Below are 22533 nucleotides of genomic sequence, written 5' to 3'. Positions count from 1 at the left end.
GGCTGGAGACTTCCGCCAAACCCTACCAGTCGTGCCCAGAGGAACACGCGCTGATGAAGTTAAAGCATCTCTGAAATCTTCATACCTATGGCCACAAATCAATGTTGTTAAAAATAAACATGAGAGTTCATTTGAAAGGCGACAAAAAAGCTGAGGAGTTCTCTGCTCTTCTGATGAGTATAGGTGATGGCACCTTCACACAAGAAAATCGTAAAATAAATATTCCTACAAATCTCTGTCTCATCGTGAATACCTTACAAAGCCTTCTTCAAAATGTTTACCCCAATCTACGAAATCTCCACCAAAATGACGTGTCATGGATAAAAGAGAGAGCTATCCTGACACCAAAAAATGACATGACTACGACTATAAACCACATTTTACTTCAAGAACTACCTTCACAACCAAAAACATATCAATCTGTTGATTCAGTTGTAGAAGTAGAAGACGCGGTACATTATCCGATAGAGTTTCTCAACACTCTAAATCCTCCAGGCACTCCTGAGCATAATCTCATTTTGAAGGTTGGGGCACCAATAATGTTACTGAGAAACTTACAGCCACCAAAACTTTGTAACGGCACGAGACTTCAGGTCACATCTCTACAAAACAACCTAATTGAAGCAACTATTTTTACTGGCAGTGCCTCAGGTGACACAGTTTTTATTCCTCGCATCCCCGTTATACCATCTAATCTCCCATTTCAATTTAAACGCGTTCAATTTCCAGTAAGGCTCTGCTTCGCAATGACAATTAATAAGTCTCAAGGACAAACACTACAAAAGGTTGGCATTGACTTGAGGCAGGATTGCTTTTCACATGGCCAACTGTATTTTGCATGCTCAAGAGTAAGCTCAGTGCACAGCCTGGTCATATTACAACCGGAGGGACGAACTGACAACGTCGTATACAAAGAGATCCTTAACAAATAATTATTTGTACATTTTCCCTCAGTTTAAAAATGTTTACTTTTTTCTTAATTAAAATATTCAGCCAGTATTTCGCCGCTGCGAAGCGCGGGTATTTTGCTAGTATTAAATATTTGTGAGTGGCAAAAGTTTGTGAACCTTTGCTTTCAGTATCTGGTGTGACCTCCCTATGCAGCAATAACTGCAACTAAATGTTTCCGGTAACTGTTGATCAGTCTTCACACCGGCTTGGCGGAATTTAAGCCCATTCCTCCGTACAGAACAGCTTCAACTCTAGGATGTTGGTGGGTTTCCTCACATTAACTGCTTGCTACAGGTCCTTCCACGACATTTCGATTGGATTAAGGTCAGGACTTTGACTTGGCCATTCCAAAACATTAACGTTATTCTTCTTTAATCATTCTTTGGTAGAACGACTTGTGTGCTTAGGGTCGTTGTCTTGCTGCATGACCCACCTTCTCTTGAGATTCAGTTCATGGACAGATGCCCTGACATTTTCCTTTAGAATTCTCTGATATAATTCAGAATTCATTGTTCCATCAATGAAGGCAAGCGGTCCTGGCCCAAACGCAGCAAAACAGGCCCAAACCATGATAATACCACCAACATGTTTCACAGATGGGATAAAGTTATTATGTTGGAATGCAGTGTTTTCTCCAAACATAACGCTTTTCATTTAAACCAAAAGTTCTATTTTGGTCTCATCCGTCCACAAAACATTCTTCCAATTGCCTTCTGGTTTGTCCACGTGATCTTTAGCAAACTGCAGACGAGCAGCAATGTTTTTTCTGGAGAGCAGTGGCTTTCTCCTTGCAACCCTGCAATGCACACCATTGTTGTTCAGTGTTCTCCTGATGATAGACTCATGAACATAAACATTAGCCAATGTGAGAGAGGCCTTCAGTTGCTTAGAAGTTACCCTGGGGTCCTTTGTGACCTCGCAGATTATTACACGCCTTGCTCTTGGAGTGATCTTTGTTGGTCGACCACTCCTGGGGAGGGTAACAATGGTCTTGAATTTCCTCCATTTGTACACAATCTGTCTGACTGTGGATTGGTGGAGTCCAAACTCTTTAGAGATGGTTTTGTAACCTTTTCCAGCCTGATGAGCATCAACAACTCTTTTTCTGAGGTCCTCAGAAATCTCCTTTGTTCGTGCCATGATACACTTCAACAAACATGTGTTGTGAAGAGCAGACTTTGATAGATCCCTGTTCTTTAAATAACACAGGGTGCCCACTCACACCTGATTATCATCCCATTGATTGAAAACACCGGACTCGAATTTTCACCTTCAAACTAACGCTAATCCTAGAGGTTCACATATTTTGCGACTCACAAATATGTAATATTCGATCATTTTCCTCAATAAGGAAGTCCGAGTACATGTACTACTGAGAAGTGCAAGACATAAAAATGTTCTTGTATATTACTGAGGTATATAAAGGATAATTTAATAAAAGTAAATGGGGAGTATATGTCATAAAGGATTTCAATGCAAACATAGCTGAGCCTCAAAAGCACACTCATAATCTCCCAGAATGCTTATAGTATTGTACACATCTGCAATGCAACAATTTTCAAGCATCATGTCATATACAGTAATTCCATTGCTTTCACACTCCAAAGTCACTGTGGGGATTATTTATTTGCTCAATTGCTTTTACCTACAGTTTTCCCTGTAGTATTAACCTTCATTAATCTTATGATTTAAGAAAGAGGCTAAGTAAATATTTAGGGTTAGGGTGAAGCATTAGTGTCAAGAATAATCCTGAAACAAGAAATGAATACCTTAAAGGATAAAAAAGTCAATAACCATCCTAAGACCAACATGAGTAGACAAACTGAGATAATAAGGCTTAGTAACAGGCAAGCTTGTCAGTCATGAATTGACCAAAGGAGAAAAAAGTAAACAAAAAACAATTTCCTGAGGGCAAGTAATAGGGTACATAACCAAACGAAACTATATTTCAACGTGTCACACTAGTGAAAGGTTAACACCCAATAATCAGTATAGAACGTAAGAACTGCTAGGAGAAATTAGCTTCTTACTACCTAATGAGCTCTGTGGGGAAATGCACAAAACCAGAATTTTGTGGATGCCAGTATTTTTACCCAACACCAGTGAGCACCTAAGCTTTTAAGTGCACAAACCATATATACAGGAGATAGACTAATTTGTGCAGGTTACGACAAGGTCACAAGTTCAATCACATCACCAACAAACAGAAATCCCAACAAATGAAGTGGATAGTGAGAGCAGCACAAATATCAAAAACTGCAGATGAATTTGGGAAGAGGACAAATCAAGTATTTTATGAATAAGCACTCACATTTTTACAAGGATGATATAAACACAGTATAAGATATAAAAGATGAGGACAGACCCGTGGTACAGAAAGATGTTTTAAGGAGGTGGTACCACCAATAGAAAGTCATTTTGTATGACCATTAGTTAATACTTAGTAGATGATATTTTTACAGAAGTATACTTAACAGTAATTATGTATGACGGCACATGCACACAAATCATGTGTATTTTTCAGAAATCCACAATTCATAACTGCAGGAGTTGATACATTGGATGGAAGGCAGAAAACAATCCTGGATGAGCTGGCTGTCTATCCTAAACTCACACATATCCCCACATAGGGTCATTTAGCACCAAAAAAAAAAAAAAAAAAGATCTTACTCATTTTGACATAACTGTAGATAACAGACAAGTTTATGTGAAAGTGAGTAAATCTTTCTAATTGATGAAAAGCTTGTGATTTTTTTTTTTAGCAACCAACATTACTTGTATCCAGAGCTGGGTTGTTGTCATTTGCCCAGTACTGCCAGGAAAGTCCTCAGCTGCTGCAGTGCTACAGCTGATTAAATGTGAAGTGAATGCATGGATACATAACTTCACTTAAAATTAATCTGAAACATTTCTTTAGTCAATGAGCCTATTCTCAGGTTCAGTACGTGATGAGGCTGTGTCACACATGCACGTCCCTCCCAGGTATGTAGTTCCACCCCAGACCGAGAGGGGGCACTGCTGCTAACTGTCTAGTCTTCCTTTTCCTCCACAGTATTGAGAAAACACCCAGTGGGGGAAACTGACTCCGCCCCTTCCAGTCCCTGGACCATTAAAGCATGACCACCTTGAAGGAGGTGTCATTTCATGACAAAGCAATCAGAAAGAATGAGCTCCTCTGCAACTTAGACAGAAACACCTACATTTTGTCAGCCCATGTAATTTGGTGGCAACAGTTTGATCTGTTTTAATGCATCTGAGCATTTGTTTTTGTGTTTCCTTTAAGTAAATGGAGACATCTGGGTTAGTGCCCCAAAAACATTTTTTGTCACGCCTGTCATCCTCTCAGATGACCACAGCAGTTAAACTATACGTTTATGTTCCAATGCCAATACAGTGTTTTGATTGGTTGTAGTTCACACATGCACATTACTTCAAAATGAGCTATAAAGATAACTCTCTACCACTCACTCTTCACTCTACTATTTTAAGCAGTATCAACTAGCAAAAATTTTAATGGCCTTTGAATAATTTTAATCATCTTTCTAATATTAGTGATCACAAACAATGGTCTATCTAAGATATACAGTATATGGCAGTGCAGCTGTGCGTATTCAACATTTTCCATGTTTCCCTATGATTTCTTAAAGTGCAATGTTGTGGTAATTAATTTGTCCTGTTATGATATTTTTATAGTTGTGAAGTTTGAATTGTATATCTTAAAGTAATAAAGCACATTTAGCAAAGTTTACTATGTAATGTAATGTTTTCAAGTAACCTAGGGCACCTACGTCAGGATGTCAGCAGGAAGCTACATGTTTTATATAATGTATGACAATGGAAGCTGCCTTCAGCTTCTGAGCTGATAAAGAAATGAGTTTAAAATGGCAAACCTCACACGCAATGCTGGAAATTAATGATATATCCATAGGACAATTGTATGTGTTTTTGCTGACCATGCTTACTTATAATTTAGAATGGCTTAATTCTGTAACTTTTACTTGTGTATAAAAACACCAAGTAGAAGAAAAGCGGTGTACATCTACTTACGGTGTCCTGTAATAGGAGTGCTCCTTCTTCGAAGAGAATAAATGGTATATGATTTAAACGTCCTCCTACCTGTTTTCTCTTAGAGGTTTTGGGTCACCCAGGGGATGACGGTCATTACTGCCACAATGTGCATATGTTCCAATAATGAACTTTTATTTCACAAACTAAAACATCTTCTGATCTTTGCAAGGTAAAATCAACTGGAAGCAATGTAGAATTTTTTTGGCTTGTAACATGCCACCAATTAACACTGTTAGTTGCCATTGGTCATTATTGACTTCCAGTTCAATTAGATCCCTACTTTGCGATGAACTCAAGCACAAGAATCCTTGTGGATTCAAACATTTTAAGCATTAAAATGTCAAAGCACTGCTTAGAAGTATTCAAAAGTGGTACAGGTCTAAAGAATAAAAGTTGTTTCATAGTATAGGTACAGCTGCACAAAAACTTCTCAGGTCTGTTGAGCCAAATAAACTCAGTAAAAAGCATATCATTTTTGGAGAAATATATGAGTATGACCACGAAAGCTGTCATATTATTAGCACCATCTGCTGGTAAACAAAATCCAATTGTGGCAATCTCTAAAGTGAATGGAAAGTATGCTACCTAAACTATCATTTGTTTAAAATAAAAACATTGCCTGTTATTAAGTCATGCAATTAGGACTGAGAAATAATTAAAAACATTAATAAGAAAAACACCCAAAGATTGAAAAATCAAAAATGAATTGTCTAAAAGGTAATTAGTTACTCACGATGTAAAAATTCTCATTGATAAATGTCCTCCATGCCATAAAATTAATCTATCAATATTGTCAGTTCATGAGAGTAATAGTCATGTTGCTAAAAATGATAAATTTAAGATAAAAGGAGAAGCAAAAATGATGCATTTGAATTTATTGAATACATAAACTCAGTTATAAAATGAGGATTGTTCAAGGTCTGGAAAGGATTGCTATTCCATACTCAGGCAGTCAATGAAAGTACTGACATTTCAATTTATAAAATATTTGTTTGTTATTTCATATTTAGAAATCTGGAGGAGTGTTTCTAACGTACTGTCTTTTCAAGGATTCTTAAACTGATAGTGTGGAACAGTGCAGCTACTGTAACAGCAAATAACAGTTCTGTTCTAGGAAAACACAATGGTGTGGTCGTCATCTCGAGTCAATCTGTTCCACATTTCTGTGAGCACTGTTAAGCACTCATGGAAGACTTGGGAATTGTTTAGGCTGCGGAATGCAAGTCTGTTTTATTTTGGCCATTAAAAAAAGTAAAGTGAGCTTTGATGAGGAACTATGCTACATTTAAAAAGAAAATTACCCCATTCTCAACTAGTGCCTGAATAAATGGCCAAAAGCAATTATCATTGTGCTAGGCATGTTTTAAATGATGTGCTAACAGAAATGGCATAGTGTCAAAATCTTGTCATCTTTTCCAGTGAGAAATCTTAACCCAAGTAGAGTGTTATATATGCCCGGCACAATTCAAGAGAGCCAAAAAAACAGAATCTCAGCAAAACTGTTTTTTTTTTGTTTTTCAGTAGAACTAGAAGAAACAACTGTACCAACTTCACATGGACTCCTGTCAGTCATGGCCTAGTTAGTGCTGGTGGTCCGTTCTCCCTATGCTGTTCTGTTCCGTTTACTAATACACTCCTTACAGCTACTAGCCACTGGAGATGAGCATCTAAGTATTTCACTACATATTTTACTGTATGTATAATTTATATGTGACAAAATTTGATTTGAGTCGATTGCTATTTATTTTAAAGCACTGGAAGAACTTACATTAACATTACATCACTTGAAATGTCACACTCAGTGAGCTGAACCTATTCCGAAGTCTTTGACCCCATGAAAAAGCCTATCTTAAGTTTCTCCAATCTAGAAGCCAAAAGGGCCCATCAAGTGTGTTCAAGCAGAACAGACTTATCAAGGACATGTATGCTCATCATCTGATTTTTGAGATGCATAAAGAGCGTGTGATAAAGGAAGCCCATAAGACACCCAAGATCCAACATGAATGAGTAAACATCAAGTACTTTCCTAACTGAAGCATGAACATGTCTCAGAAAAGAAAAGCCATGAGCCCAGTCATGTAGAGGGTGAAAGATGCTGGTCTTCATTCTTTTATGCTGTACTCCACAATCAAAACATTCCAAGTTACATCCTGCTTTCTCAGTTTAAAATGGTCTTACTTGGAATTATAAGAATAATTCAAGGCTTTGACTGTAACTTCAGTGTATTTTTGTGCTACTGTTATTATAGCTGTTGGCCTATGAGGTTTTGATCTCATGAACTCTCCTATTGACCCTTTTTTAATAGTTTCTTGTACATTTCAACTGATATTTTCAATACCAACGTATTATTACCTTTGGGTTTTTTTAATTGTAATATATTTATGATTACAATCGTTGGTGGTGGGTTTGTTTGGGGTGCTTTGCATCTCATTGCTCTCATAATGCCAGGTGATAAAATTAGGTTACTTGTCCAAGGATTTTATATTTTTGTTGTTTGTGTGGGAAGTGGGGTGAAGGAAGTGGCTAGAGATTTTTTGGCTGTATAGCTTTTGTTTGTTCTTTTTCCTACAGGAGATCGCTGGAATATTAGAGTAGGATTTTTGTAGGGATAGGATTTGTTTGGTCTGGGAAGGATTTTTGGGTGGATAGCCCTGAAATGGTTTATGTATGCTGGGTGGGCCAATAGTGTGAGCACGCATGTAGCCACAGAAACTCTGATATTTTTTCATGTTTTTATGCTGCAGGCATAAGTTTGTTTAACATTTATATCTCACCCCTCATAGATGTTATGCCATGGGTTTGGTGAAAAACTGTCACTGTGGTACTGCAATTACCCCAGGAAAATTTATCACATACTGTATGTTTTCGGAGTGACAATTTTCTTTTCAGTCTATAATTGCTCATCTTCCGTCTATTTTTCTACCTATCCACATTCCTCTTCTACCTCAAATTTTTCTGGTTTAGGTCCTCTTGTTTCCAACCAATAGATTGTTCTCTATATCAATATCTTCTAAAATAGTTCTAGCCTATCACTGGAAACCTTATGATGGAAATCCTGTTTTTCAATCTTGTTCTCCTTCAGCTAACACCTACTAGGATTAATGGGTTTTCGGATGCTAAACATTGCTAAATGGTATTCTTTGGTGAGGTAGCCCAATGGCAGATGGGTCATTATCACCACCAATCACTTATCCCTTAATTTGTACATCTAAAGGCATGTCATGCAAGTTCCACCTCTCTCATTGGCTTGCTTTGGCATCATTATCTATTGATATCTAGTGATTACTATTTAAGATTTATTTGTTGTTATCTGTTCATTTGATCACAAAAATAGAAATAATTTCATCACTTCAGCCTTTTGTTGACATTATAGATGTAGTCCTTATTGTATAGAGGGGATGTGTGCTCACTTCTGACATTCGGTATCCTGAAGATGACTTGAAAGAGTGGTCTGTATTTACAATGATTCGTTTACCATGTCTTTTTTGGAAGAGAACAACTGAAAATATGACAGGAAAACAGAGAAACTTGCTTAACAGACCAAAGTGCATTTTCGAGGAGAAATTATTTAATCAATATGTGAATTATAAAATAACTATAAAGAAGAAAATAAAAACAAGTGCAATGAAAATTTTTGAAGACATTTCTTCATTTATTTTGCAATGATTTAGTAAATTGTCTCTTATGGAAATTTGTGCTACACATCAGGCTACAAGTGTTAATCTTGAGCAAAGTTTTATCCTAGGAGAACTAAATTAAAAGTTGTCCATCCTGAAAATATTCAAAGGATTAAACTACATTTAGAATACAAAAAAAGGATAACTTAGATCGTATTTATTCATCTTAGGGAAAAAAAACAACAAGCAGTTTCTATAAACTGTTAACAATTTCAACTAAAATATAACAATAAATATTATGTACTGTAGCTGATATCAGTATTATCGATGTCATTACAGACTTAATGTTATTAATAATAATAACTAATTATTCAATATTTTAGTTATGCAGTCCACAACTCTGCACATATATTTATGCTATTTTTAAGGGAACATAAAATGAAAACTTTGTGCAGCCAGAACAGTCTTAGTAGCAATACTAATCACCACCTACAGATGCTGTGCTCCCTTCCCATTCCTTTGGGACAGAGAAAGAGGAGGTGAAACCATTTTTTCTGCCTTGACCTGACCTTCCTTGCAGCTAGAATTAAACCTCACATTTCCTGTAGATGATTAATAGCTTTTACCTAACCGCTCTTAAAGAGGTAAACAACAAGTCTTAAAAGCATGAAACAGTAAAGCTTATGACATCTTCCAAACTGTAGCAGCAATGTATAATGCACCATTTCAGCCCAAAGACCAGTTTAAAAACCTAAATTCCAAAGGCAGGAACTAAGTTTTATTCTCCTAAAATTCTAATACAATAATTTGAAAACATGTAGGTATACTGGTGTTGAAAATATGGAAACAGGAGGCATACTGATGAAATGTTACTTTATCATTACAGAATGAATAATTTCCACAATTTTCAAGTATTACAATGATTTTTGCATTTCTATAAACATGTAATCTTACCTTGATGTCGCCACCTGTTACAGTTGAGAAGACATATTCAAGTTGAAAGGTAATCACAAATGCAGGATGTTTCACCATCTCATTAAGGTGAAGCTGGCTTCTTAGCAGCAGCATTGTTTGCTGACCAGAAGAGCTAGTATTGTCAGAGGGACAACAGAGAGCAAAATAATCAATACAGAAAAACCCTAAATATCACTATTTAGAAAACTGAATATATTTCAGTATAACCTAAGTACTAGGGTGTTTTACCGTGTTAGCCATTGTGGATGTAGTGAAAAAAAATGTTTTGTTTAATTACTTGGATTATACACCTTTTATTGGCTAACGAAAAAGATTACAATATGCAAGGTTTTGAGGCAACTCAGGCCCCTTCTTCAGGCAAGATGTAAGGCAACTTGCAAGGCATCTTATCTTGCCTGAAGAAGGGGCCTGAGTTGCCTCAAAACCTTGCATATTGTAATCTATTTCGTTAGCCAATAAAAGATGTTATTTTGCTTGACTTCTCACTACAGTATAATCCAAGGAATGATTTCTTAAACATGTTTCAAGTAATTAAACAAAACATTTTTTTAAGGAATGTATGATAAAAAAAAACTCAATTTCATAGTTTGCAAAATAATAGTCATGAAAACAGTCAAAAATGTCTAAGACTAATCTGAATTCATACTTAGTAACAATCATATGATTGGAAATTTAACTTCAAATCATTATCTTTCGGTTCTACTTGGACTAATTTTACATTTTTGGTAAACCTGAAAACAATTTACTATCTGTTTTCTTAAAAATAAGCAGCACAGTTACACCTGACTACACTTTAACTAGATTTACATATTGCTCACAAAAGTAATTTTTTCTTTTGTACAGTTTGCACTGCTAGATTACCTGCTCTGGGTAACTGAGTTTCGTCTATTGGAAAAACTGCCACTCCTTCCACGGGAAAGTCCCTCTGCTACTGGCTCAACTACCACCACCTGTGGCTTGGCCACAAATGTCCATCCATTGTGAACACCAACATGTAGTCGCCGCTCCTGAATTACAACTGCATTCCCATCTGGTCCAGTGTCTTCCTATAAATAAAATATACAGAAGTTGTGTTAGATAGCAATATTTCCATTTCTTCACATTTGTAAATACACATGCTAATAACAGTGAACAACTCCATTCACTTATTCACAACAGGAATGATTAGGAATGAAGACTTTATAAATGAGAAGTTGCAGTCTGGTCACTGGTCACACTGCAGCAATAGCAGTAACTTATGTTGTAAGTGACATTATTAACATTTACTTATGAGAGAAATGATACATTTAGATTTAAACTAAGTCAATGGAACCACTGACCATTAATTTCTGTTAGACAGGGTTGAAAATTACTTTGGGCTATGTGGTTCCGTTCATATTTATCAAAACAGTTTCAAAATGTATGAAACTGTCGTAACAGTACTCCATCATTGCCTTCAGAAGTTAGATATGGTGTCCTGTAGGTCTCAACACTCAGATCTTAACTATTTTTGTACTGCACACTTGACACAGACATATAATTGGAAAAATATTATATTTACTTTCGTGTGTACATAGATATATCATTATTTCACAACAAATTATGATCTACTGTAATAGTAGTGGACAAAGATTTAGGCTCAGGGTACACACACTGGTTGTTAAATACTGGGTGTGGGGCCATACTATGTGTTTTCCATTATGTTTGATATTGTATGTATAGCCTCTTTTAATTAAGACCAGGAAGAGTTATGTGTATACTTTAAAACAAGTTCACAATTTTCTGATAATTAGTATCTGTAACTTGAGCAACTAAAGTCTTACTTTTAAATTTAGCTAGATAATCTTAAATGTGGCACAAACCATAAACATAAATGAGTTATGTTTTATGATATATTTGACATCATCTACTTTTTCTGTGCTTTTTTTTTTACCAGATGTCATAATGCAAATTTTAAAACATCTGCTTAAGTATTTAAATTTTATTTTCAGTATTATTTTATTTAGCCTTAGCTGTATTAATAAGCTAACTGGTTATTCATAATTTGAAAAGTAAACCATCTTTTCCATTTGGCCAGAATGCATACTTTGATGACAATAAATGTAGGACATACTTTTCTTATCAAAACTAGTAACATAATATGTTTATTTAAAAATGAAAAGAAAAAAATATTTACAATTTCATACTGCATGTTTTCACATCATAATAAATGCATTTTGTTTGTATCTTTTTAAATAAAGTGCTTGACCTCACAAACATGTCAGGTTATTCTGATTATTCCTTTCTTCTCTGTGCTCCTAACCTCTTCCTCTTCCTCCTCCTCCTCCTGAACAACGAAGCTGGTTATTTGCTTTACATGCCTCTCAAAATCTGATACACTTTCTGAAGTTCAGATCCACAGTATGGCAGACATCATTGGTGTTCGTCACTCAGCTGAGATTTGTATTTTTATTTATTATAGTGCATCACTGAGATGGTTTACCCACACACAAAAGTGGTAGGCCTACCAGTCTATTCAGTGAAAGCTGCCTTATGAATTGAATTTTCTCTCACTTACTGAGGCATAGTAAGCAGGATGAATCAAAATATTGAACTTTTCTTTAAGAACAGTGTCACACTAAGACAGATGAGCTCAAGCTGCATTTTGGGAGCACCACTTCACAATCATAGTAGAGAACGTGTGAAAGACGTTCCAGCAGCTCTTCTGTCTTAGCAAAGCCATGAACCTGGAATGCAAGTCTTCAGAGTATGTCTTTCATGGCATTAAGTGCTTGACACCACTGTGGGCATGTGAATACTGTGTCTATAAAAAGTATTCAACTCCTTGGAAATTTTAAAGTTTTATTTTTATACAACAGTACTTTACAGTGGATTTAATTTCAGTTTTTTTTGACACACTGATCAACAGAACAAGACTACTTAATGTCAAAGTGAAAATGGGTCTCTGCAAGGTGTTTTTATAAGTCACTTTGAAAACAGCAACGCCCTCTTAAAATAAAAGGCATACTGCCTTAGATCCAACAGAAGTGAAAAAGTACTTTCTAGTCCAAATTGTGTTGAAAACATGAAATTTACTGTCACCCTTTCAATTTCATGCACTTACATTTCTGAAAAAAAAGAGAAAATTTTCATTGTTGTAGGAAAAAAAAGTTACTATCAGCCTGAATGGTCCTTGTATCACCTGCAAATCTTGGCTCTTCTATAGCTAACAGGAAACGTCAAACAACAACATACACTGCATCCGGAAAATATTCAAAGCGCATCACTTTTTCCACATTTTGTTATGTTACAGCCTTATTCCAAAATGGATTAAATTCATTTTTTTCCTCAGAATTCTACACACAACACCTCATAATGACAACGTGAAAACAGTTTACTTGAGGTTTTTGCAAATTTATTAAAAATAAAAAAGCTGAGAAATCACTTGTACATAAGTATTCACAGCCTTTGCTCAATACTTTGTCGATGCACCTTTGGCAGCAATTACAGCCTCAAGTCTTTTTGAATATGATGCCACACGCTTGGCACACCTATCCTTGGCCAGTTTCGCCCATTCCTCTTTGCAGCACCTCTCAAGCTACATCAGGTTGGATGGGAAGCGTCGGTGCACAGCCATTTTAAGATCTCTCAAGTCTGGGCTCTGGTTGGGCCACTCAAGGACATTCACAGAGTTGTCCTGAAGCCACTCCTTTGATATCTTGGTTGTGTGCTTAGGGTCGTTGTCCTGCTGAAAGATGAACCGTCGCCCCAGTCTGAGGTCAAGAGCGCTCTGGAGCAGGTTTTCATCCAGGATGTCTCTGTACATTGCTGCAGTCATCTTTCCATATATCCTGACTAATCTCCCAGTCCCTGCCGCTGAAAAACATCCGCACAGCATGATGCTGCCACCACCATGCTTCACTGTAGGGATGGTATTGGCCTGGTGATGAGCGGTGCCTGTCCTCCAAACGTGACGCCTGGCATTCACACCAAAGAGTTCAATCTTTGTCTCATCAGACCAGAGAATTTTCTTTTCATGGTCTGACAGTCCATGGCCTTAACACTGATCTCACTGCATATGTTCTTTCACAGGGCTTCAAAGACACTTCGAAGGAAACCAGAAGAAGCTAACAGCTCATTCTTAGCCTGTGATCACATATTTTTCCAGGTCTTAATGACTAGCAAACTTTTTAATTTCTTTCTACACCTTCTTACCTACTCTCACTTTTCTCCTTTTATTTGCCTTGGCTTTGTTTTCTAATTCCCCCTATACATGTTACCTGCTCTTGCCTTTTCGGTTGTATCAAGACTCAAGAAAGTATATAGGACAAGTATTCTAGGCCATATACAAAAACACAACTCTTGCTCTCACTCTAACTATTCTCCAAACCCTCTAAAAGTACAGACTATGCAATGGTTGTGAACCATTTCATCCCCAACTACACACATGATAAACATATTAGAAGACAAACATTTGCAGAACAAATTCATTTATGAACTTCTGGCAAGTATATAGATTTTCACAATATAGCTCATATACAGTAGCTTCTGCACTGCACTCAAAAAATAAAACTCTCCCTATTTACAGGTGCTGAAATCAGTAAGAGAAATAATATCTTTGTTATACTAGTGTTGTAACCAATGTTGAATTGTGGATGTGCTATATACTAAGTGATGGTTTTGCATTAGGTGTTCATTTTTGAGCTTGGAAGATATGTAATGAAGCCATTTTCAAAAATAAACAGCTATTAAATTAGCCATCATTTACAGCTCTTTTAGTAAAACACTTTCTAAATTGCTCCAGGACACCGACATTATGAAATGTACCCAGTGCCTTTCAGATCACATTTTTGGTTTCCCTCCCACGTACATGGATAATAGATTAGGTGGTGTCTCTTATCTGACCAGGGTGAGTGGCTCTGCACTTGTGTAAACACTTCTTGAGGTGGATTACAGATGCATCTAGGGTTGGTTCTTTCTCTTCCCTGATGTTGTCTAGATCCTTACACACCTCCCCAAGATCCTGTAAAGAAGTAAGTTAGGTAGGAGAATGGAAGAATGGATAGACTATAGCCATGACTGTTGAGTATGTCAAGAGATATGAAGAAATGAGTACTTGTTGTATTCACACATACTAAAAGAAGAAACAGCCTAACATAATTAAATTGACTAATAAATGAACAAAGATGGAGGCTTCTATTGTACTGATTGTGGCTGCTACCTGATGCGTTTCTTCTTCCATAAACAAAATAAATAGAAATTGAATAGAAACTGGGATTTTAGATTGATGACCGTGACTATGACCATAATCAAAATGAACAAACAGTAGCTACGGAAAAGGAAAACAAAACACAGACAAATGTAGGAGTTTTCATTAAGATGCAAGTAGTAAGTCTACTTTGGTGGAAAGAAACCAACATACAAATGGATGGATTGCATCTTAAGGGGTGCTGACTATCTAGATGTTAGGCCGAATGGATTCTGGCTAAAAAGAAAAGTTTCATCAGCCACCTGGATAAATACAAGGTGGGATCGCTCGGATGATAAATTCATCCATACTCAGATAAACAACCAGCATGGTTAAATCTGCAAAAGCTTTTTCAAGCAGATTACCCTTTACACATTAACACAACAAACTACAAAGTGATATATAAACAATGCATTTTACTTCTAAAAAATTACCCAAAAGAGCCCTGTCACCACCACATATTACTATAAAACAATGGTCACAAACTCAAATCTGCAAGCCAATTCACAGAAAATACAAAACATCAAGACAATGCATGGGGAACTGTAAATGCAATAACAGATGAATACAATTTAGCCAAAGAAATAATAATTTAGTAGAAAACTGCCAAAATTATCATACCTACCAAAATATCGATTAGATACACCAAAACAACGTGTATAAAATACAAAATAAGTAAATACTATTGCCTGTCTGTCAAGTAAACGCCTGGACCAGAGGGGCCATTATGGTGAGATATGGTAGAAAAAAATTAATAATAAAAAGTAACACTCCAGACAGTAAGACCAACATCGACAGAGAGGGAATTTTATTACACACAAAAATGAAGGTAGGTACCACATCTGTGCTATATGTATGTCTTCCTACTATAGTTTTCTAGAACTCTGCCCAGACCCTAGAGAGCAGAAGATGGAACATACCAGGGATTGTTCAAATTCCTCTGAAAGCAAAATGCTGGAAACCCAGAATATTTAAAACCTGCCCAAACCTTAAACAGACAGAATTGGGACTTTGGGTTGTGTTGGGGTTTGGAGAGGCTTAATTAAGAAGTTAAAACCCTCTCTGAGTTCATGAAAGGAGTTGGAAGAAGGTTTATAGCTAGGGAGGAAGAACTTATAGAAACATATAGACAAGAAGAGAGATGAGGTGAAGAAGTATTCGAATAATACTGGGAAACTGGATAAGCCTCCATATCTTAGACAAGGGGATAACAATAACAATGTATATGGTAGAGTCAGGAGAGAAATCCATGTTTAATTTGTTTGCTGTGTTCTTTGCTACATTGCTCCTCCTAACAATCATCCATCATGTTTGGTTAATAAACTATTGTTATTCATCAGTGGTACACACTAGACAATGATGTAAAATATTGAGAAATGAAAATATACTTCAGCATGAAGTCAACAGACCCAATTGCCATTACAAAGACAGCTCAATGTTTAAAAAATCAGATAAATAGACATAAAACCATCCTCTGTTACACAATACAATACATATACAACATCTGTATAATACGGAAAAAAAAATTAAAGATGACCAACAAAACTTCATCAACTACATCATTTTCAAACAGAAGATAGAATCAGACAAGTTTTCCTAAAGAAGAAACAGCATGTGGGAGGATGGGAGAGCTGTTCTGTAGAAACACTGTAACCAACACAAAAAAGGAGGTCAGAGAATATTATGAAGAGTGATACTTGTGGAAGAATTCACAGCACAGTTACATAAATGCCCAGCCGTCTCACACTAGTGTGCTAACACTGAGGTAAAAAGAAGAGGCATGAAAAAAACAAGAGACTGTTTTTCAAAGACACTCTGTTAAGCAGCAAGAGCCAGAGTGGACAATAAACAAGTACATATCTATAACTGAAGGGAAAAGGATATGAATGAATCCAAAAAAGATTACATTTCAGAAAGCATTGGCTCTTCTAGCACACATCGTCAGGTCTGAGACACATATACCCTTCTGTGTTTAAAAACTTTGTAAAATAACCAAGCAGCGCTAAAATGAGCCATCAATGGACTGAAGAAAATAAGTTTTAACATGAAATGCTTAGTATTTTCAGTTCCCACATGATTTTTCTGTAAAAACATTTCATGAAAGAAAGAAAGAAAGAAAGAAAGAAAGAAAGAAAGAAAGAAAGAAAGAAAGAAAGAAAGAAAGAAAGAAAGAAAGAAAGAAAACATACCCATCATCATGGCCCCAGGGACAGAGTTGTATAACTACAGTAGTTCACATATCAGACGACTGCTCAGTTAGGTTGACTGACAGGAATAGAGAAGCAATGAGGCTGTAATCACTTCTTCCTTAGGTTTATGCTTTGCTTATTTTTTGCAGCACTGGAAATAATAAACCTTGTCATTTATCATACATGCAATAATGGGATGCTGAACAACTAGCTGATGAGTTGGAGCTTTACTTGTCTGCCTTCTAATTTCCCACAGTACATATTTCTTTTAGAACTGAAAGGTTACTTATAAAAACAGAATTGGATAAAATTGATCAAAAGCTGATTAATATTATAAAAGTAAAAAGAACAAACTAAATTATACACATGACACCTAATTATCTCAAGTGTACAAAATACTCATGGTATGTCAAGTACTTAGAAGACCTTAGTATGTGCATTGATATGAATTATCAAATATAAATTCTTTGTCTTTGTAAGGTGACTTTTAAGCCACTATGAAGACCAAGGTGATTAAAGGCAATTCAAGGATATAGTAATTGAAAATCACCAAGCTAAAAATAAATTTCAAAATCAGTGCATAGGCTTTGTAACACTGCCAAGTTGATTTTTTAGAAGGACGATGATGTACCATGATGTATTTCCCCAATAGAGTTGTTACAATATTCAAATCTGCAGCATCAATACAATACTTCAAAATAACATTTTCAATGCCACAGATGAAAGGGATGGGGGGGATGAGGGACCTATGCAAAATTGCTTATCAAAATGTCTTACCATACTATAAACTAGATTCCTCTTAAGGAAATGTACATGTCCAAAAACTGTTGAGACTGTCACACATTCAAAAGTCAATAAAATAAAAACAAACACTAGTACAATCATCTGTAAACATTTACAGTTTTTACATTGATGAAAATAAAACTGTTCTAAAGGTAATGCACCTACTCAAAAGCCTCTTGACATTGTCACATATTCATAAGTCAGTAAAATGCAAGTAGTGTGGACTTTCGTAAATATCACCGTAGACTAAAGTTGTGCATTTCAAAGATCTCGTTAGAGAATTATTTTATTGATAATAGAACATAGTTTGTGCCCCAATCTGGTTAAAGATAAAAGTAAACACTTTGTGGTATTTTTGACACAAATTTTAATAAAGTTTACTGTCATGTCTTAAAGAAAGAATACCCTACTAAAATAACAAAAACACACTTGTAAACTAAGAATGCAGACACCAATAACAAACAGCATAGGAAGTGGCCAAACATGTACTTTACTAACAAAGGAAGCATTAAACCCAAAGAAAAAGCAATGAGCATATAGAGAAAAGAAACAATCACACCTTAAATGTTTTTGGTATTTGGTAAACTGTACGAATGTACCCACACTAAATCAAAAAGGGCACTGAATTCCATGAGACACTTTCATTTGAAGGCTACAGTTTTCACAGCTAATTTTCAATAGCAGCAACATGAGTGACAGAAAGTGGGGCTGCTGCTCTGTGTGGGGATCAGTGTGTGTATGGTAGTCTTTGGGTCTTATTCTCTGTGAAATGAATGAGTAAGAAAGCACATCTGATATGGATAGGACTAATTATTAATAATACATTTCAGAATCAGTGTTTATTGGTAAGTTAATATGTTTGACAGCACTACTTGCCACATTCTCTCAAGTGCTCTTCATTCTGCTATTCCAAAGTGTACAGTCATTCAATAAGATAATTAGTAAGAGACTCCAAGATGGCCAACAGCAATAGTGAGAAAAGGGGAATTAGACAACAGTTAGTTACCCCGACTTCATTCTCTACATCCGAACAGCAAAAAAGATGCAATTTTTTTAACATTACAAAGCCCATGTGATTGTGGTCAGTTTTAAATTATATGTTGCTGGGACAGAAGTTTATAATCAAAATCAATTTTACGCTCCAAAAAATAAATAAATAAAAAACATAATGCAAAAGTATCTTCAGTATGATGTTGAAGCTCTGAGCCTAGGTCATTGGAAATGTATAATTCAATGGATCTGAAGGAGCTGTCTAATTTCATTTATGCTGAACAGGACACTAATCACAGCTGGTATGGGTTTTAGGACCACCTCCTAAGGTCATATCCACTAGAGATAATTTCATAAACTAGAATACATTAACAAGAGACGACCCTCATAATTGACAACACATGAAAATAAATTATAAAACATATTAACCAAAATATATTAAATTAACTGGATAAATTAAGGTAAAGAAATAGAGAATAACAAATAAAAATTACTATATTGAAACTTAAGGGCACAAAGTCCAAAACAAACACTAATACTAAAACTATACTCAAAAATTAAATTATTTTAGGACTACAGTAATCCCTCCTCCATCGCGGGGGTTGCGTTCCAATAATCAAATAATCCAAATCTTGACCACACAAAACAAAGCCTAGATATAAATCCAAAAGATCTAACCACTTGAGAAAAGGTAGAAAAAAAAGTAAAATAAAAGAGATTCTCGAGGAGGGCTGCTGAAATGAGACCATGCAATGCCTTATTCAAAGGCTTGAGGGAGGAGCAGGACCTTTAAACAGAACTCTGGTGGTTGTCATATACACCTGAAGATTAGGCATTAACACTCCCTTAGTTGCACTTCAGCACAAGAATAAGGAAAGGTAACTTTCACATAAAAAAACAAAGGAAAAGAAACCAAAACAGGGGGAATGGATCCAAATTCTGCGTGCACCTCATTTGATGCATGAAATTACTTAATCTATCTTGAGGACATTAAGGGACGAGCTGTTGCAGGAACCTAAGACAGTAATTTCAGTCATCCCTCCTTTCATTTTTGTCCATTTCAACCTTTAGTTATCAATTGGTAACAGTGACCAGCACTGTGATCTGAGCTCCAGAAGAAAAGGATTCCCAAGGCTAGGCTCATGTACTATTGGACTGCTGTTCTGTTCCACTCCAGGTAATCATGGGTTTTCAAGTGCAAGTGTAGTATTTCAGTTTACACAACCAAGGACTGTTGAGACAAGCCGGCAAATATTTGCCACACATTTCTTACTAAAATAGACATAAATGCTAATGCCAAATGAGAAAAACAAAACATGGGCATCAATGAGGTAGCAGAGTAAAAGTTACTAATATAAATTAGCACCATCTTCAGAAACGCCAAAGCATTTTAATAAAATGGCAAAACATGCATCAACAGATTTTATTAGGTGCTCAGAAAGTATTGACTAAAAATAGCACAAAACTGTATAACGGGTACAAAGCGAAACAGATAGCAACAGCAATATGAAGTTAGGAACATATGGGGACTATACAGTCTATGGTAACAGTGAGAACAAATGGTGCAAAATGTAGTCTGTCAAAAAGAGTAAAACAGAAAAGTTTCCCTACAGCGTGAAATTAACTCAGAAGACATGGCACAACCAACAATGGAATATATTTCATACTTTGAGAAGTTTAAAGATTTAATTTAAACCCAATTAAAATTGAATCCAACATTTTTGCCTGCTGAAAATCTTAATGGCTGATTGAACTAAAAATATGTTGTTTCTGGCCTATTTTCCCAATTTCTCTTTTTATCATTGGTTTTAAACACTACTTGTCACAATGTTAAATTCCTAATTTTCAAGGAATTTCACAGAAATAGGCACCTTTTCTGATATCAAGACAGGGGCCACTACACGGTGACTTATTAATTTAGTTTTGTGGATCTGAAGTAATTTTTGTTTGCCACTGTAAACAGATTAAATAGTTAAGCCAAACTCTTCACTCTGTCAAAAAGACAGCTGAAATGCAAGAAACCTAATTTCTGCTCTGTATACCATCAATCTTGTCTTTTCAGGCACTAGGAACATTTTATGGTCATATGTGTGGACTGAAAAATAGATTTAACGATTAAATTGGCATCTTCATCTGAAAATACAATACATACCCCCACTCCCCCATGCTGCCCCTATCCTCTGGTTGGTTATTTAGTAATGAACAGGACTCTACCTTCCCTAAACACCTTAATCAGAGACAGCTGAGATTCCTGGCAAGAGCCGTCTCTGGTCATGACCACGGTGATAGTGAAGGCCCAAATCTGAGACTTCTATTACAACACGTCCACAGGCTATTAAAACCCTTATCTCTGTAAAAGAAAAATATCCTTTCTTTGATATGCAGTGTAAAACAAGGTACTGTACATATCTACTAAGTTTTGTCAATCCACTAGTGTAGACATTAAGCTGAGTCAGGTTCACATTGTGACAGTCTCACTGTAGAGCTAAGGATGAAAAATCTGTTTGTTCTTAATATTCTCTGTACTCGCGATCCATGCACATTAAATCAATTCAGTGGAAATACAGACTTTGGCAGGTATCATATTCAAGAGCTCTGAGAAAAAGCCCTGTATGTGAAATTAAATTTAAAGCTCAAAAAAAGACTACACAATATGGCCGGATGTTCAGTGAATTGCAAAGAAATCTATTTGACTCTTAGTTGGGGCAAGAAAGTCTAATGCATTGGAGTAGAGAAAGCCTACAGAGATGTCCTGAGAGCTGATTGGCCCTAATTAGTTTCCACTTTTTTAGATGGATCTTTCTAGCATTCAATAATGACAAGAAAACATATTCCAAGCTCAGCACAGCATTGTAGATATTTAGTAGGAAGTCTTTTAATTACATTTTTTAAAACTTGCTATTTGGTTATTTATGAAAGTAGTTCCCAAATTTAGCCTTCAGGATCTCCCGTGGCTGCAGGCTTTTGTACTACCAATGTTTGATTTTAATTACTATCTTAATTTTGCAGACGGTCATTTACCGGTGTCTGTGTCTTGGTGTCAAAACAGAAATTACAAAACTGGGTTTGATGATATTTTATTGGAAGGTAGTACGCATTTCTGTATGTTACATACAGGTAACTGAATACATTTTTATCTTAATTTTTATTATCATCATGATTTTCATTCCACTTTATTGCATGTTTTGGTTATTCCAGTTGTTATATGCTAATGAACAGAGGATGTCAGTGCAGCTGACAATGAGGAGGCTAAGGCCTTTCTGCATTCAGTGTTGTTAGTCTTAGTATCTGTTTGGTTTATTGTTAGGATACAATTAAGGGTATAAGAAGAGGCTGACTAATAAGAAAATGACAAAACAGAGTTAGGTATTAAAGCACAAAGACAAATATTTCTAAACTTATACAAAATGTTAATTTTACAGTACTGTGCTTTTCTGAATGCAGAATAACAGTATAAAAATAAAAGACCAGTTAATTAAACAATGAGAGGTAAAGTCACTCACTGACTGTGAAACTGGGTGGAACAAAAACCTGAAGCTACAGGGGTGTCATAGGCCTAAGATTAAAAACCACTGGTCTATGGGACTCTTGACTTTTGTCATGTTTCATTTTTATAATTGCTTAAATTTTATGTTTAATTACTATAATTTGTCATAATAAAATCAGAAATATGTGCTCTTGTGACCTGATTAGTGGCCAATATCTAAATAATTTCTGTTACTGCTTTTCACAGTTTGATTTTTCTCTTTCATTA

At 35.8% G+C, this 22533-nt stretch overlaps 1 protein-coding gene across 1 annotated transcript in view; it reads right to left on the bottom strand.

Annotated features, from left to right (window-relative positions):
- Positions 1-22533, bottom strand: part of nphp4 (nephronophthisis 4) — a 735573-nt gene that overhangs the window by 330769 nt on the left and 382271 nt on the right. Inside the window, exons 7-8 of the mRNA XM_051931213.1 lie at positions 10473-10657; positions 9591-9723 (exon numbers count right to left, since the gene is read on the bottom strand). Coding sequence (XP_051787173.1) covers positions 9591-9723; positions 10473-10657 — 318 coding nt within the window. The remainder of the gene's footprint in view (positions 1-9590; positions 9724-10472; positions 10658-22533) is intronic.

This window comes from Erpetoichthys calabaricus, chromosome 8, assembly GCF_900747795.2.
Source record: "Erpetoichthys calabaricus chromosome 8, fErpCal1.3, whole genome shotgun sequence".
In the NCBI taxonomy this organism is placed as follows: Eukaryota; Metazoa; Chordata; class Cladistia; order Polypteriformes; family Polypteridae; genus Erpetoichthys; species Erpetoichthys calabaricus.
This window is presented reverse-complemented; position numbering and strand designations above follow the sequence as displayed.